The sequence below is a fragment of the Corella eumyota genome, chromosome 2 (assembly GCF_963082875.1).
Source record: "Corella eumyota chromosome 2, kaCorEumy4.1, whole genome shotgun sequence".
In the NCBI taxonomy this organism is placed as follows: Eukaryota; Metazoa; Chordata; class Ascidiacea; order Phlebobranchia; family Corellidae; genus Corella; species Corella eumyota.
Window position 1 is genome coordinate 1,865,365 of NC_137491.1, and position 17,150 is coordinate 1,882,514.

Genomic DNA, 17,150 nt, shown 5'->3' on the forward strand with positions numbered 1-17,150 from the left:
ACTATTGCACAAAAATGTAATTTACATGAAGTATTAATATTTGTATAACTAATTAAAACACAAGCATATAGCACTTTAAATCAGCTGATATATATGGACATAGTAAAAATCGAATAAATTTAAAAATGGCATTTTTACACTTCACAAAAAAACAATTATAATTACAACTATGGTATATTACAGTAAATATTGTTATCAATTTTTTTTAAAGTTTTACTAATACCTAATATATTTTGCAAATTAAAAATCATCAAATTTTTAAAAAAATAAATTTTAATATAATTTTAGTAATATTGTAATAGCTCTAGGTTGGACAAAAGAATTAAAGCTAAAACCTAAAACTGTAAAATTAGCTTTGTAACATCTAAGTTTAGTAATAAAATAATATTTTGCTTAAACAAAGGTGAAATTTAATTTTAATTTATATGTTTAGGATAAAAATAAAAATGTTTTTTATAGAGGGTTCATAAATCTTATTAAAATGCAAATTTAAACTGTAACACCAGTGTATGTAAAACTGTAGCGATCAGTAAAATTTTGAGCTTCCTTGACCACTCTGATATGGTTGACTGTGTTGTTAAAATGGGTTTCTATGATGTCATAATCCTCACTATCCTTAATATTTGGAAGATCTTCTTCAATTTTGGAGATCAGTTGATTAAGTAAATCAACCGTTACCTTAATCATAACAGTAAAAAATTGAAAAATTGTTCGATGAAAGTTAGAATAATTACCTATTTTTGGCTATTAATAATTAACGTAATAATTACCTGTTTTTGACTATTATATTTTTTCGTATTACTTTATAACTTACTACATACAGTATACCATTTTTTTATTCAACATACATTAAAAAAAAATTATTTTAACTTGAGGTCCTAGGTTCAATCCCAACTGCCTCAAGTGAGGCATAACAAACTTTTGCTAAACCAAAAAGTAATATTATCAGATTAATTAACAAGCAATTATAATCGAAAATATTCCAAACTGCAAAAGGCAACTCGAGACTGGGTCGAAGTAACTAATGTTACTTTATGCTTAACCTGTAAAGTCGACCTTTTCACATAGAGAATAAATAAATGCAAAAAAAGAATGTTTAAACCAACTTACTGATTTGCAACCTTGTTCGAAGAAGTAAATATACTTGTTGAGTATTTCAACAAACAACTGCAACTGAACAGCTGACTCCATGCATTGGTTTGCAGTCTTAATAGCTTTCTTTAAACATTCCATAACTCTGTGGGAATCCTTCATCTAAATAAAATATTGGGTAATTATTATGTATGTTGAATTTAAACAAAAGCTAGCTTAAATGGTAACTTTTTTTACCTTAATTTATGAATTTCGGTTAAGTAGTCTAAGTTAAAATTAGAATTATTTATATTTTTTCTAGAAATAAACATTGTAGTCAAACATTTTACTCTAATTTTAACGTGTTAGGTTTTTGTATTTTTTATTGGGGAAGGATAAGGTGTTATGACGTGTTTAAGCTATATGTAAACGCCGGGCTCAAGGGCGAATAGTGTTGCAATGGTGAGGCTCAAACCCAAAACCTTTCGGCTCGTAGTCTGCTGCCATGACTGCTTAACCACACTACCAGACCCATTTTACTCTAATAAAGGATAAACAAAATAAATTACCTCTCCATCGCTTTCTTGTGTTCGTCCTGACCAGAACAAATGTGACACATGTGCCACGGCTCGTGACTGATCAGGTTTTTTCAGCAGATGTGCCGTGGCATGAGCACACTGGGCACGCAAAGGGGCATGGTTTTCCTCGCTGAAACAGTCACAACGCTCAACTGCGCTGACAAGAAAGGTCACTGCTGCGAGTTGAGCCCGACTATCTGAAACTTCCTCTTCACATATCGAAAAAGCCTTGAAAAAATGAAGAGTTAAAAGTAAAATCCATTTATAACAGACCTTGAAGGAAGATATATATATATGTATGGTCACAACTCGTAACTAATATTTGCTGGTGATAATTTATCCTTGTACCACAAACGAAAGTTTTATTTAATCTGTATATCGTCTACTAAGCTTCACTATATATAAATTATTTAAACTAAAATATGGGTAATAAAAGCAAAAATAATAATATTTATAATTTTAGTAAACTGTTTTTCACCAAAATTGGTTTAACAGTTAACAGTTTTAAATTGCTTACTTGTGAAAGGTACTCATAAGCAATAGCTTCATGGTTATCAAATTTTAGTTCAGATACCATGAGAGCACCTTGTATGAACAACCTTAAAGACAAATCAGGGAAACCAACTGAACAAAGATTGTTGTTCATTGTTCGACATAACTCATAAATCTTGCAGCATTTTTTACTCCATTTTGCATCCTAAAAAATTGAAAAAATATTTTATTATTGATTGACCGGCAGCGTGGTATAGTGGTAAGAACACTTGCTACACCACACAAGAGATTGTGCGTTCAATCTCCACTGATCTAATGCTGTAGCGCCCTTGAGTAAGGCGCTATAAACGGTATGAACTCCTGCTGAGCCAGCACTTAATCAGCAGCATTATTATCAAGCAATATTAATCTATAATATCCCAAACTGCTACAGGCAACTCGAGACTGGGTCGGAGTAACTGATGTTACTTTATGTTTAGGTCGCGAATTCGACTTTCCCACATCGAGGATAAGGATATATAAAAAATAATGATAATTTAGTTTAAAAAAAAAAACTGATAATCTTTTAATAAAAAATAGCATTTAAGTTCATTTTAACAAAACAACAAACAACCTTTAATGAAAAGTAATCAAATATCTAACAAATAAACAGCAAAACATTTTGTTTCATTTACCTCTTCACTTATTTCTTTGTATCTGGCAGACAATCTATAAGCAGAAAACACAGCAGAAGTGATTGTGAACGACATTCTTTTGTCCCCACCTTTCTCAAAGTGACTGAATGCCTTGTTTAATATCTGCAACAAATTTTAATTTTTTTACATTTATTTATCCTCGATGTGGAAAGGTTGACTTCATGACCTAAACATAAGTAACGTCAGTTACCCCGACCCAGTCACGAGTTGCCAGAGTTAGTTTGGGATATTATAGATTATAATTGCCCAATAATTATGTTGCTGATTAAGTGCTGGCTCACCAGAAGTATATACCGTTTATAGCACCTTACTCAAGGGCGCTACAGCATGAGAGCAGTGGGGATCGAACCCACGACCTCATGTAGTGAAGGCAATTGTTCTGATCACTACATCAATTAACTAGTACTCTTAAATAACCCATTTGACACAAGATTGTATAAAAGGTCAATGCAATTCATGTACAGATCGCCCTTTGTGCACCAACTTAAATAATAGTAACTGGGAACCTTAACCAACAGCGTTAAAACACAATTTATCTTAACTAAAATTGAACAAAATTTTTACCAAATAATGTTGGTCAGGTTCGTCTGAATAAAGAAGATGAACAAATCTTGATACTAGTCCCTGTTCTTCCGCAAAATCCTCCGCATCTTCGTCTGAAGTTTGATCTGCTTGGTCCTGAATCAACGGGGAGATCAACATCAACAAATTATCAACCTGTTGAGCAACAAAATATATTAAATATCAACAAGTTATCAATCTGTTGATCAACAAAAAAATAAATATCAACAAATTATGAACCTGTTGAGCAACAAATAATTAAACATCAATCTGTTGATCAACAAAATATATTAAACATAAACAAATTATCAACCTGTTGAGCAACAAAATATATTAAACATAAACAAATTATCAATCTGTTGATCAACAAAATATATTTAACGTCAACCTGTTGATCAACAAATAATTAAACATCGATCTGTTGATCAACAAAATGTATTAAACATCAATCTGTTGATCAACAAAATAATAAACATCAATCTGTTGATCAACAAAATGTTTTAAACATCGATCTGTTGATCAACAAAATAATAAACATCAATCTGTTGATCAACAAAATGTTTTAAACATCGATCTGTTGATCAACAAAATAATAAACATCAATCTGTTGATCAACAAAATGTTTTAAACATCGATCTGTTGATCAACAAAATAATAAACATCAATCTGTTGATCAACAAAATGTTTTAAACATCGATCTGTTGATCAACAAAATAATAAACACCAATCTGTTGATCAACGAATAATTAAACATCAACAAAGTTTTAACCTGTTAAAGGTGGTTAAAAAAGATAATATCAAAAAGAATATTTATAAATTCCTACTTGTCCAGCATCGGGTATGTTTGTTTCATTTTCCAAAGCGTTGTTAATAATTCTAATCGCGATTTGCTTTCGAGAAAAGTAGTCTAAATGTTCGTATAGTGGAGCAAAATACCTAGAATTGAAAACATATATTTTATTTTACATTTACTAGTGGATAGCCTGCTTTATAGTCGGCATTTTAATTGTCATAATATGGTCACAACTCTTAATTAATATTTGTCTGCAATAATTTACCCACGCACCACAAACTGCAGTTTTGTTTCATTTAAAGGCCTTTTAATTGAACATACATACACATATGTATAAAGTTTACTAAACTCCATTACATATAAATAAGGCCTAAGGGTTAATTAAGCATTGACAAAAAACTAACAGATAAAAAAGATAAAATTCTAAAATTAAGCCTGTCCATCAAAACTTTAAAATTAATGTCTTGAAATTTAATTCATAAATGATGGGGTTTGTACATATACAAATGAACCGGCAGCATGGTGTAGTGGTAAAAACACATGAGGTCGTGGGTTTAATCCCCACTGATTTCATCCTGTAGCGCCCTTGAGTAAGGCGCTATTAACGGTACAAACTCCTGCTGAGCCAGTAATCAGCAGTATAATTATCGAGAAATTATAATCTAAAATATCCCTGCCACAGGCAACTAGAGGGTCGGAGTAGCGTATGTTACTCTATGTTTAAGTCGCGCATTCAACTTTCCCACATCGAGGATAAGATGTATACAAAATAAAAATATATAAATAGAAGAAATAAAATTTTTAATAAACTTTAGTAAATAAATTGTAAATTAATTTACTTGATTTGCAACACCGTTAAAATGTTGTTGTATTTGTCGATCGGAACCATTAGAAGTTTGGACAACTCTTTGCACAATGCAGCATCTTTTACACTTGAAATTCTGCAGAAAAAAATTGTAAATATTAAAAAAAAAATATTCTGAAGTTCTATAAAAAAACTTTAATTAACGAACACAAAAAAAAAACGTAAAAGTGGAGTTTAATTAAAGTTATAAGAGAAAAGAGATCACATATGTTGTCCTGTTCCAGACAAAACATAATTAAACAACAACTCTCCCAAATTCCCTCGTCTGGATTACAGTGTGAGAGAATTATCACCTACGGATTACGCTTTGAGAGAATTCTCTCCTATGGTAAACGGTACGTTGTTTTGCCTAGACTCGAACAACATATGTGACTCGAGAAAAGAAAACAAAAACGACTTACGTCTCAATTTTTCTTTTCCCGAACAATTCCATCGTAGACTCGAACACTTTGTCAATATAATCTACTCTGTCCGTGTAACATTTAAAAGCAAGGTTCACCAACGCTGTATGCATGGACACTACATCTTCAAGCAGCATCTCTTGTCTTTGCTGGATATTTAAACAACAATTACTTTGGTTTAAATAGTTAACTGTCCATCCTACAAGCTGGGGTACATTTAAACTGTTAAAGTGTGTTTAAAAGAAGTTTAAAAGAAAGTTAAGTTATAAGCGCACCACAAACAGCAGTTGTTTTTTTATTTAGAAGGGCCATTTATTAAATATAATGTATTTGACAATGAAAATAAAAAGAATATTGGTTAACTGCTAATTTGGTATACTAGTCATAGCGGGAGACAACAAACCAAAAAATTTCGGGGTTTGAACCGCACCAATGTCACACTACTCGCCCTTAAGCCTAGTGTTAACATAGAGCTTAAAACACGTCAGAATAGCACACCCTTACCTCAAAAAATGTAAAAACCTACTTTTAAATTACATAAAAAAAAGTAAAACCTTTTTTGTATAAAACACATTATTTGGTAATACTTGTAATAAATTACCTCCGTTATTTTGTCAATTTGTTCAGAGAAAATATCGAACAACATAACTTCCGATGGGATCGCATTTCCTTCGTTTCTTGTCACGAATAATGCTAATCTGAGATACAACAAAATAATTGTTGTTTGTTTTTAAAGTGTTAAATTTTGAACATATTAGTATGGGAACTACGGCTTAACTCTTGACATTTAGTAATGGAACTATGGTTTTACTCTTAAATGTTGCAACTTAATATAATTTACGGTTTAATAAACTTAACATTTTATTCACTAATCAATAGCTTGCCCTATAGTCAGCATTTAATTTGTTGAAATCTAGTCGCAACTTTCAACTAATATTTGCCAGCGATAATTTACCTACTTTATAATTGAACATAAACATACACATTGTCCACTCATTGTCCACTAAACTTATAATTGTACATGTTAACACAAATTATTTTACAATTTTGTCAACTTTTTTGCGTTAAATAAAACCCACACAAAAAGTTTCTACACTATTAAAAGTGCCTACCTCTCGATAAGAGCAATAATGGTGTTTTTAATGTTAACATCAGGATGGACATCAGCACACGCGCAGAGGAATCCACGAAGAGTTTGGATGTGAAACTCATCAGGAAAAACCTATTAAAAAATTACAATTTTTTAAGGATTATAAATTATTCATTTATTGGTTGATAGCTCAGCTTAAGGTCAAAATATTAACAGTGTTTTTTTTTTGTATATATCTTTATCCTCGACGTGGGAAAGTCGAATGCGCGACTTAAACATAGAGTAACATCAGTTACTCCGACCCAGTCTTGAGTTGCATGTGGCAGTTTGGGATATTATAGATTATAATTGCCTAATAATTATGCTGCTGAATAATGGCTGGCTCAGCAGGAGTTCATACCGTTTATAGCGCATTACTCATGGGAGCTACAGCATGAGATCAGTGGGGATTGAACACACGACCTCATGTGTGGTGTAAAAAGTGTTCTTATTACTACACCACGCTGCCGTTTTTTTGTTTGCAACTTTTAACAAATATTTGCCTGCGAAATTTAGGCAAGCACCACAAACAGCAGTTTTATTTGTAGAGCTATAAATTAAGCATAAAAATATCTTTTACTACCTTTGTTTTATCTTGGCTTATTCTTTTCAAGCTTAGGACTAAAAATTACCCAAATTTTTAGAATTATATTCCCTTTTTTAAAACAGTAATACAGTCGAACAAATTACTAATGGTTAACTGAAAATTTAAATTTGTTTTTTTAATGTGGCTTATTCATTAACACAAAATATATGAGTATTAAATCACCTGTATAATGCACTCCATTAGATACTCTTGAGCCATAGCATCTCTGCAGTTCACAACCTGCTCCAATACTCCATTTAAAACAATCTAAAACAACAAGTTAAACAATTTTGTGGGCGCAGGTTACTGATCTATTCTTATAGTGTAAATGATAACCCCACAAAAATAATTAACTATCTTATCAGTAGAAAATAATTAAATAAATGAAGCCAAAAACATACTATATACATAGATTTAAATAAAAATTAAATTCCAATTTTCAGGGTTCCATTACCACTGCTTTTACTAAAATGCCCTTAAGAAATGCATTATTAATATAAATAAATCTTTCTCAAAACTGGGTCAGGGTGACACATAGGCTGTAAAGCCGGCTTTATTATATAGGCTTACTTTTTAATCAATTGTTTTTTCCGGTCAAAATATGTGGGCTTTTAAATCAGTGTTTTATATAGTAACCACATAAGTTAAACAAGTTGTTTATTAGCTTATTTAAAAGATAAACCAAATATCTTGCCTTCCTATAATCATTCACATCAATCCCTTCCAGTTGACTTAATCTAACTAAGTTGGTTCCAACCAAAATTCGAAGTTCTTGTCGTTCCTTTTCCCTTTTTTCCTTATCACGACTATGCCCCTACAATTTTTATAATATTTGATATCTTTATCCTTGATGTGGAAAGGTCAACTTCACGACCCTAACATAGAGTAACATTAGGTACCACAACCCAGTCTCGAGTTGCCTGTGGCAGTTTGGGATATTATAGATTATAATTGCCCGGTAATTAAGCTGCTGATTAAGTGGTGGCTCAGTAGAAGTTCATACCGTTTATAGCGCCTTACTCAAGTGCACTACAGCATAAGAGCAGTGGGAAACAAACCCAAGACCTCATGTAGTGTAGCAACTGTTCTAACCACTACACTTTGCTGCCAGCCATATTTAATATAATTGATTACTTTAAGCAAAAGATATTTTTAAACAGTTTAAATTTCAGACAATTTTTGTTTATTATTCAAATGGAAAAATTATTTAATATGCCAAAAATTATAAAAACAGTTTATTTTAATTTTCAGGTATCATGTTTTAAAAACTTTTAATGTTGTCAAAATTAATAATTTTTATGTAACAAAATAAAAACTCACCAAATGTTGCATTCTAACCCATAGCTTGTTCATTTCAGCAAAATTAAGAAGAATAAATTCAATCGAGTTTAGAATAGAAGCGGGTTGGTTTTCATCGCTACAATGAATGATTTAAAATAAAAATTAATATTTATAACAAATTTAATTGTTTTAAGTATAAAAAAAAGAACATAAACAAAAAAGTTGTATTATGTAGGTAAAAGTTGGTTTATTTGGAAACACTGAGTTTGATTTTTTCAAAAAAATAATTTAAACCATTTCGGTATTTTAATAAAAAAATTTAAAATTTTTTTTTGTAAGAAATCATTTTTTTTGTATATTGAGTTATCTTGATGAATAAAGGTCAACTTCACGGCCTAAACATAGAGTAACATCAGTTACCCCGACTTAGTCTCGAGTCGCATTTGGCAGTTTATGATATTATTATAGATTATAATTGCTCGATAATTGTTCTGCTGATTAGTTTTTGGCTCGGCAGTATCGTTTATAGCACCTTACTTAAGGGCGTAACAGCACTTAAACCATAGCAGTATTTTTAATTTAAAAAAAAATTACCAAAAAATTTTTTACAAACTTGATTTGAGATGGATCTAACCGAGCATCCGGCAGGACATTCTTGGAGCACTGAAGTAGAAAATTCCTCAGGAACAATCCCCTTAATGGATGTTGCACTCCCCTGCACATCTCAACCAAGTCCTTGATGATGGTCTTACAAGATTCTGGTTTAGTTTTAATGTAAACTACTCCGATAGTAACTAATAGATACCTAAAAATAAGATTTTTTTATCTGTATATATTTGATTTTTGTTATAAAATCATTTAATATATATTATTAAAAAACCACAATTGACTAAAAATTATTATGTAATTTAAAAAAATGGCAAGTTTTAAAAAAGATGGAAATCTAACAAATTGAATGAATCACGTATGTTGTCCGGGTCTAAACAACACAACGTTCTGCATACCGCAGGAGAGGATTTAGGAGGACCGTAGTGTAATTATGTTTTGTCTAGAACCAGACAACATACGTGGCCCAATTAAATTACTGAATAAATTGGTACTTTATGTTACTATTAATTTTTGCTATAAAATCATAGGGTAAACAGTATCCAAAAATTACATTATTATGTCATTAGAATTTAAGAAATTTTTGCCATTGAAAAGAAATCTGCCTTTTAAGTTAAAAGTCACGTGGTAATTAAAAATTAACAATTAAATTTCTGGTTAGGTTAGTTCCTTAAGTTAAACAACAAATTAAAAAAAAATTTAATAAGGGGAAGACCATAATATTGAAAAAATAATTACAATCATAAAAATTTAAAATATTTAAAAACCTACAGTCTGGGAATAATATTGCCAGCATATTGAACCAATTCATACAAATCAGTTAAAACTTTTCCTTTCTGGAACTCCTCCGTCAAATAATTTTGCAAATATCTCAACTCATCACAAACTGCCATGTCTGCATAAAAACAATTGGTAAAGGAATTTTAATAAACAAAAATTAAAATTTTACACAAATTAAAAAAACATAACAAACACAAGTTTTAAACATTTTTTAATTAAAAAATGTATATTTATTTCGAAGTTAATTTTAAGCTATTAATCAATTTTTGAACTTAATCAAAATAACATTCTAAGGCTTAGCTTACTTTTTCATGTATATATATTTACATTCAATTAACCAATTAGTTTTTAAACTTAACTAAAAGTATTATTAAAAAAATTAAACTTTTTTGAAAACGAGTTGCAAATTTTTATTATATAAAAAGATTTAAACCTAATATGTTAAATCAAAAGCAACAAAAAAAACAAGCAAAAAATAAAAATGTTTTAACACTTACACAGCTCGTAATAATTTTTTGGAGTCAGCGCCGAAGTTCTCAGTTCTTTTAATAAATCGGAAGCATGTTTTAAACCGTCCATCAACTTGTTTTTATCCAACTCTCGCTTCATGTGAAAACTCTCCATTTTAACCACTTGGAGTGCCTCGTCTAGTAAGCGTTCCTGGTCAACTGAATTTTGAGATAAATTGTTTTCGGAAACCGACATTTCGTTGATTTTAAATTTTTTTAGGATCACAACTTAGATAAAAAACTAAAAAAGTGAAGATACTGACTGATTAACCATTTAAAACAATGTGATTTAACATTTTCTATACACAGTTTTCGTTTTAATGCATTTTTCAATTTTTATCCTAGATCTAAAAAGAAAATCCCTTAACACACCGGCACTGGCAGCGTGGTGTAGTGGTAAGAACACTTGCTTCACCACACATGAGGTCGTGGGTTCAATCCCCACTGATCTCATGCTGTAGCGCCCTTGAGTAAGGCGCTATAAACGATACGAACTGCTGCTAAGCCAGTACTTAATCAGCAGCATAATTATTAAGCAATTAGAATCTATATTATCCAAAACTGCCACAGGTAACTCGCAACTGGGTCAAGGTAACAGTTAGACAGTAGTTAGTCTAATGTTAGGTCGCACATTTGAGCTTTTTGTAAGAGGATAAATGTATATACAAAAAAGTAACCATATTTAGATATTACCGCATTAACAGTTTAACATTTTTGAATTTCAGTTTACGTGCAAATGTTATTTCACATAAACATACAAAAACTACAATAATATAGCAATTAAATGATTGTTTATTCTTAATCTAATTTTATTCTCCATTTTAGTTGTTGTTTCTATCAACTTTGAACTTTATACCCAAATGCGTCATAATATTAAAGATGTTGTCAAAAATGTTTAAATCGCCAACACATTATTTTTAATCATTTTATGGATAAAGCTATTATAAAATATTAAATCAATAATAGGGACTAACTTCATTTAGTTACATACACATTTTTACGTATGTGTTTAAGAAAATACGCGTATGTGTTTAAGAAAATAAGTATTGTTTGTGTTTAACAAATTAACAAACCGGCAGCATGGTGTAGTGGTTAGAACACTTGCTACACCACACATGAGATCATTAGTTCAATCCCCACTGCTCTCATGCTGTAGTGCCCTTGAGTAACGCGCTATAAACTTATGCTGAGCCAGCACTTAATCAGCAGCATAATTATCGGGCAATTATAATCTCTATAATATCCCAAACTGCCACAGGCAACTCGAGACTGGGTCGAAGTAACTGATGTTACTTTATGTTTAAGCCGCACATTTGACTTTCCCGCATCGAGGATAAAGATATATACAAAAAAAAAACATACAATCTTTAAAGTAAAATATATTATAAATAAGTTTTGTTAATTTAATATTACTGATTATATACTAAACTTTTATTAAAAACTATAATATTCTGTTGGGTTTATTTACAATTATTACAGTTTTATTATATCACTTAAATGCAATCAGAAAACAACAGCATGTTAATCAACAACTATCTAAATGCATAAACAAAATTAAATAAGAATAGAAAAGCATTACAAATAAATATCAAAGGTAAAAATTGGTTAAGTACGAATATAATATTTTCTGCACAACTTATTTTAAATTTAAACATTGCACAATTTTTTTTAATCAAAACATATATTATATTAAACAGCATTACGGCCGGAAATCATTGGGAAAACTTAAAATTAAAAACTAAAAATGGAAAATTTCTATCGACCATAACTAACATTTAGTACAAATCATATTTTTGCATAATAGAAAATATTTAAGGTAATTAGTATATATTAATGTACCTTTAAACTTTGAAATATAAGAATTAAGTAAGGCATACAGCAAAATAAAAAAGGCAATTTTTGGTATGGTGACCATGCCATTTAATACTGTAAAATCATGTATAAATATTTATTAATTTTGGCATGTAAAATGTAGATAAAAAAGATTTATTTTATATTAAGAAACAATTGAACATAAAAATTTTGTTGAAATTTTAATTATATCTGTAACAAAATAAGTTAAAAAAATGATTTTATTTTCTTGGCTTAATACTGTAGTTATAAAGCTTAGATCCAACTGCAGAATAAAACTTAAAATCAAGTTGCTCTTTGGTGCCATTTAGTGTTGCATAACCTCCAAGTCCGAGAATATTAGCCCAATGAAACTGCAGTGATCCAGCTGGTATCGAGTTTTCATGTTTCATGCTAGGATCAACCACGTCAACTGCTCCACTCAGAAAATATTCAACATTCGATGTGTTGGTATGAATATGCTACAAATATATAGACTTTTTAAGGAAAAAAATTAACTATTACTGCTCTTTGTGTCTTAACTTAGTAGCTGATTGCGCTGTGTTGGCGTTTAAACTGTCATAATATGGTTGCAAATCTAAAATTTGCCCACCTACCACAAATGACAGTTTTTAATTCTAATAGTTTATAAATTGAACATACATATATGTATATGAATCGCCTACTAATCCACTATATACGACCGGCAGCGTGGTGTAGTGGTAAGAACACTTGCTACACCACACATGAAATCATGGGTTCAATTCCCACTGCTCACATGCTGTAGTGCCCTTGGTTAAGGCGCTATAAACGGTATGAACTCCTGCTGAGCAAGCACTTAATCAGCAGCATAATTATCGGGCACTTATAATCTTTAATATTTCAAACTGATACAGGCAACTCGGGACTGGGTCGGAGTAACCGTTGTTACTCTATGTTAAGGTCGCACATTTGACCTTCCCGGATCAAAAATAAAGATATATACAAAAAAAAAATTAAAATTTAACCCGACAGTTTTTACCTGTAAATTATGGTCATGTCCACACAGATAAGCAGAAACTTGATATTTTTCTAGCAGGGGTTTTATTTTGTCCAATAAGCACTGAGTGGGGCCATGTTCAGCAACTGAGTATACCGGAAAGTGGCCAGCAACAAAAATAAACGGATTTCTATATAAATCAAAGAGTGTAAATTAATACTAAATTTTTAAAAAATAAAAAATTTGCCCAAAAATAATAAATTTATAAAATATCTATATACAGCTTAACTTTACAACAAAAAACTAAGATTAAAATTCACTTATCTGTACTTTATGATTTAGTATTTATTAACAAATGTATAAAAACAGTCAAGTCATATATTAGCAATATTTTTATAAGAATTAATAAAGTTGGTGTCACTGAACACAAAAATGATTTTAACTTTAAATAATTTTACCTACTATTTTTTTTTATGTTAATCATTTTTTAGTGCTTTTGAAAATTAAATTATAAGTACCACAGACATTTTTTAAAGGTTCTAAAGCCATTTTATGATTCATTGTCAACCATACTAACATGTTATATACATCACTTACAAAATTGCAAAACTCTGTAACATAACCCTTTAAAATATGTAAACAAACATAATTATAGGCATGGTAAATATTGTATCTTGTGACTACAAAAATATTTGTAAATAATTAATTTATTTGATCATAACTTAATGCAGTCAAAGCAGTAAGTTGTTAAAAAAATTAAACCGCTAAAATTATTAAAAGAAATTTATTATATATATCTTAAATCTTTAAACTTTTGCCTAATGGAATTTATTATACTTTAATAAATAAATATATTTAAGCCTATAAAAAAATATAACCATTTTTTTTTTGTATATATCTTTATCGTCAATGTGGGAAAGTCGAATGCGCGACTTAAACATAGAGTAACATTAGTTACTCCGACCCAGTCTCGAGTTGCCTGTGGCAGTTCGAGATATTATAGATTATAATTGCTCGATAATTATGCTGCTGATCAAGTGCTGGCTCAGCAGCAGTTCGTACCGTTTATAGCGCCTTACTCAAGGGCGCTAAAGCATGAAAGCAGTGGGGATTGAACCCACGACTTTATGAGGTGTAGCAAGTGTTCTTATCACTACACTACGCTGCCATTGTCTGCGTGCTTGTATTAATTATCACAGGCAAATATAAGTTGAGAGTTGCAACAATCTATCAACTAGTTTAAAATTAGTTATTAAGATCATGAATTTTTGTTGAATATTTAAACTTACGTATTCCCTTTTAATTTGTTCTCAATGAAGGTTAACTGATCTTGAACTGCCTTAAAATCATTTGTTCCCTTCGGTTGCCCACCTTCAATATCAGGTAGTGTATTACCACATAAGGTCACCGTATCAATCATAATTATTGTTGTGTTAAAATCAGAACGCTGTATTTCCACACTGTACCTGAAAGGTACATTGTTTAATTAACCTCTTTTTAGTTGTTTTTAATGGTTATCACATTTTAACCTGTCTAAAGTGACTTTGTATATGTATAATTTATTTCTTACAAACTATGTAATATAGTCACCGGCAGCGTGGTGCAGTGGTAAGAACACTTGCTACACCACTCATAAGGTCGTGGGTTCAATCCCCACTGCTTTCATGCTGTAGCGCCCTTGAGTAAGGCACTTTAAACGGAAGGAACTCCTGCTGAGCCAGCACTTCATCAGCAGCATAATTACCGGGCAATTATAATATATAATATCTCAAACTGCCACAGGCAACTCGAGACTGGGTCGGGGTAACTGATGTTACTTTATGTTTAAGTCGCGCATTCAACTTTCCCACATCGAGGATAAAGATATATACAAAAAAAATAGATCATTAAGATATAGATGTTTTTAAAGACTTGACAGAATTAGATATATACTCCATGTTTTTAGATAAAGGACACAGTTTAAACCAAGGACCTCATGTTTCGGTGCCAGTGCCTTAATTACTATGCTCAAGGGAAAACAAACCAATTTGTATCTGGTATTACTTTACACATTCTGTTAATAGATTAAATTACAGTTTGAAACAACTTAAATTATAAATATCACAATGGACCTAATACAACTGTCCTATAACAATATAAAACCCAATGCTTTTAACATAATAACAACATACTGTTAATGTTTTTTTGTACTTGTATAAAACTTAGGTTTAATAGTAGGTAATCTAATATTCAATGTGTTGTTTTTGTTTTTTTTGTATATATATATCTTTATCCTCGTAAGAAGTGTTCTGCCCACTACTTTTTTTGTATATATATATCTTTATCCTCGTAAGAAGTGTTCTGCCCACTACACCACGCTGCCAGTACTATATATTACCGGCAGCTGCTGCCGATATTCATTATGCATTCACATAGCATATGGCCATATTCATAACTACTTGTTATTTTTCTAAATTCTCAGTAGTAATAACATCTTACCATAAATCCCAGAAGTTCCACCTGGACGAGTGATGAGAGTAAGCTAACTCTCCGGTTACATTTCCATAATGATCATGGTTCCCAGCTAACACAAACCATGGAATGTTCTTAAATGTTGAATCGCCAAAAACTTTCTCAAAAGTTTCCTAAAAAATTTTTTTTTAAATTAAAATAATAAAAACCTATTTTGTTATATCTGTCCTTAATGTTAAAAGTTAACTTTACGGCCTAAACAAAGAGTAACATTTGTTACAGTAAGTAACCAAGTCTTGAGTTACATTTGGCAGTGTAATATGTGATGATTATAATTGCCCAATGATTAATTAAATTATTTTGGCTTTGCAGAAGTTCATACCGATTATGATGCCTTACTTAAGGTCACCTGGACATGGAATCAGTAAGAAATAAACTCAAGGCCACAAGTAGTGTAGCCAAGAATACTTACCACTGAAAAAATTGAAAAAAAGTTTGTTATGTGCTAAATACAAAGAAATTGTTAGTTGCCAGAAAAATATATATAATTTTCGAACCTCGAATCTGGCATCATTTTCATTGGTGACTCCATTTTCGTAAAAATTATCACCAAGCGCAAGCAAGAAATCAAAATGTTCTAGAGTGGCATGTTTCATCATTCTCTGTGCAGTGGCTTGTTCAAATGGGGAGTAGTAAGGAGGAACGGGTAATCCCCCCCAATCCCCCATTACAATCGAATTAAATGAATCCGAGTCTGATAAAATGTAAATAAATTACTTTATCAAAGATTTTTTAAGTGATCCATTTATGGTGTATTAAATTTTATATTTATGAACTTTTTTTAAAATTAATATCAAAATGGCAATTTTAAGAAAATTAAACTAGTTTAAAATATAAAAAAAAGTTTTAAATTATAAGAGTTATATATCGTTGTAATATCTTTAAAATAAAATAATAAAAAACAGAGATACTAATAACTATGTGAAATATAAAGTTAGTTACCTATTTTTTGATATAACGTTCTTGTCTTTGAATCATAATGAAGTTTTGGAATATCACAACTCACATTTAAAAAATAACAACCAAGTATTAGAAATAAAGTTAAAGATTTTTTCATTTCTCACTTTTACTCGAAATCTAAAAGATCATTTCAAAAAAGGTAAAATTTAACACTTTGAATTTTAAATTATAAAATAATAAATTTAAATATAAACTTATTGTACTGTATATAACCTTTATGAACAAATATATATAAAACATGACAATTAAAAAAAACTAATAAATTAACTTGCCTAAAAATAATGAAACTGCTGAACAAAAGCTAATATCATGCATATTATAAACATTTTTTGGCTCGGTTTTAGTATTAGTTATAATTCATCAATTTAAGATGCCATGCAAAAAAAATGTATTATTCTTTTTTATTTTTATTTAAATTTTTACTAACATACAGTGAAAAATAAAAACAAAATAATGAAACTAAAATTTTTAATCGACATAATTTGAAGTAAAAATATGTGAAACTTTACTAAATCTCTGTTAA

The 17,150-nt window shown here is 30.2% G+C and overlaps 2 protein-coding genes across 2 annotated transcripts; both read right to left on the reverse strand.

The window, feature by feature from the left end:
- Nucleotides 1–283: 283 nt before the first annotated feature.
- On the reverse strand, nucleotides 284–10,583 carry LOC145743857 (vacuolar protein sorting-associated protein 35-like). The gene is made up of 17 exons (XM_082561912.1): nucleotides 10,336–10,583; nucleotides 9,830–9,953; nucleotides 9,066–9,257; nucleotides 8,492–8,588; nucleotides 7,866–7,985; nucleotides 7,355–7,438; nucleotides 6,569–6,678; nucleotides 6,058–6,154; nucleotides 5,457–5,605; nucleotides 5,030–5,131; nucleotides 4,222–4,333; nucleotides 3,401–3,553; nucleotides 2,816–2,938; nucleotides 2,167–2,346; nucleotides 1,641–1,877; nucleotides 1,111–1,254; nucleotides 284–678 (listed from the first exon to the last, which is right to left on the reverse strand). Exons 1-17 carry the CDS (start codon nucleotides 10,541–10,543, stop codon nucleotides 490–492), a joined length of 2,421 nt encoding a protein of 806 aa, XP_082418038.1. The 5' UTR covers nucleotides 10,544–10,583; the 3' UTR covers nucleotides 284–489.
- A 1,342-nt stretch (nucleotides 10,584–11,925) lies between these two features.
- On the reverse strand, nucleotides 11,926–16,746 carry LOC145743172 (tartrate-resistant acid phosphatase type 5-like). Its single transcript, XM_082561082.1, has 6 exons — nucleotides 16,610–16,746; nucleotides 16,165–16,361; nucleotides 15,635–15,780; nucleotides 14,446–14,622; nucleotides 13,199–13,346; nucleotides 11,926–12,659 (listed from the first exon to the last, which is right to left on the reverse strand). The coding sequence occupies exons 1-6, from the start codon at nucleotides 16,722–16,724 to the stop codon at nucleotides 12,420–12,422; spliced, it is 1,023 nt and encodes a 340-aa protein (XP_082417208.1). The 5' UTR covers nucleotides 16,725–16,746; the 3' UTR covers nucleotides 11,926–12,419.
- Nucleotides 16,747–17,150: the final 404 nt, after the last annotated feature.

What these genes read in the sequence shown, in the direction of transcription:
- LOC145743857 (XM_082561912.1), bottom strand. Translation starts at nt 10,543, where the DNA reads ATGTCGGTTTCCGAAAACAATTTATCTCAAAATTCAGTTGACCAGGAA. An exon ending in GGGTTAGAATGCAACATTTG is followed by an intron (nt 7,986 to 8,491) that starts GTGAGTTTTTAT and finishes TAAAAATTGTAG; the next exon opens with GGGCATAGTCGTGATAAGGA. An exon ending in TAATGGAGTGCATTATACAG is followed by an intron (nt 6,679 to 7,354) that starts GTGATTTAATAC and finishes ATTTTTTAATAG; the next exon opens with GTTTTTCCTGATGAGTTTCA.
- LOC145743172 (XM_082561082.1), bottom strand. Translation starts at nt 16,724, where the DNA reads ATGAAAAAATCTTTAACTTTATTTCTAATACTTGGTTGTTATTTTTTA. An exon ending in AAAATGATGCCAGATTCGAG is followed by an intron (nt 15,781 to 16,164) that starts GTTCGAAAATTA and finishes AAAATTTTTTAG; the next exon opens with GAAACTTTTGAGAAAGTTTT. An exon ending in AACAAATTAAAAGGGAATAC is followed by an intron (nt 13,347 to 14,445) that starts GTAAGTTTAAAT and finishes TGATTTATATAG; the next exon opens with AAATCCGTTTATTTTTGTTG.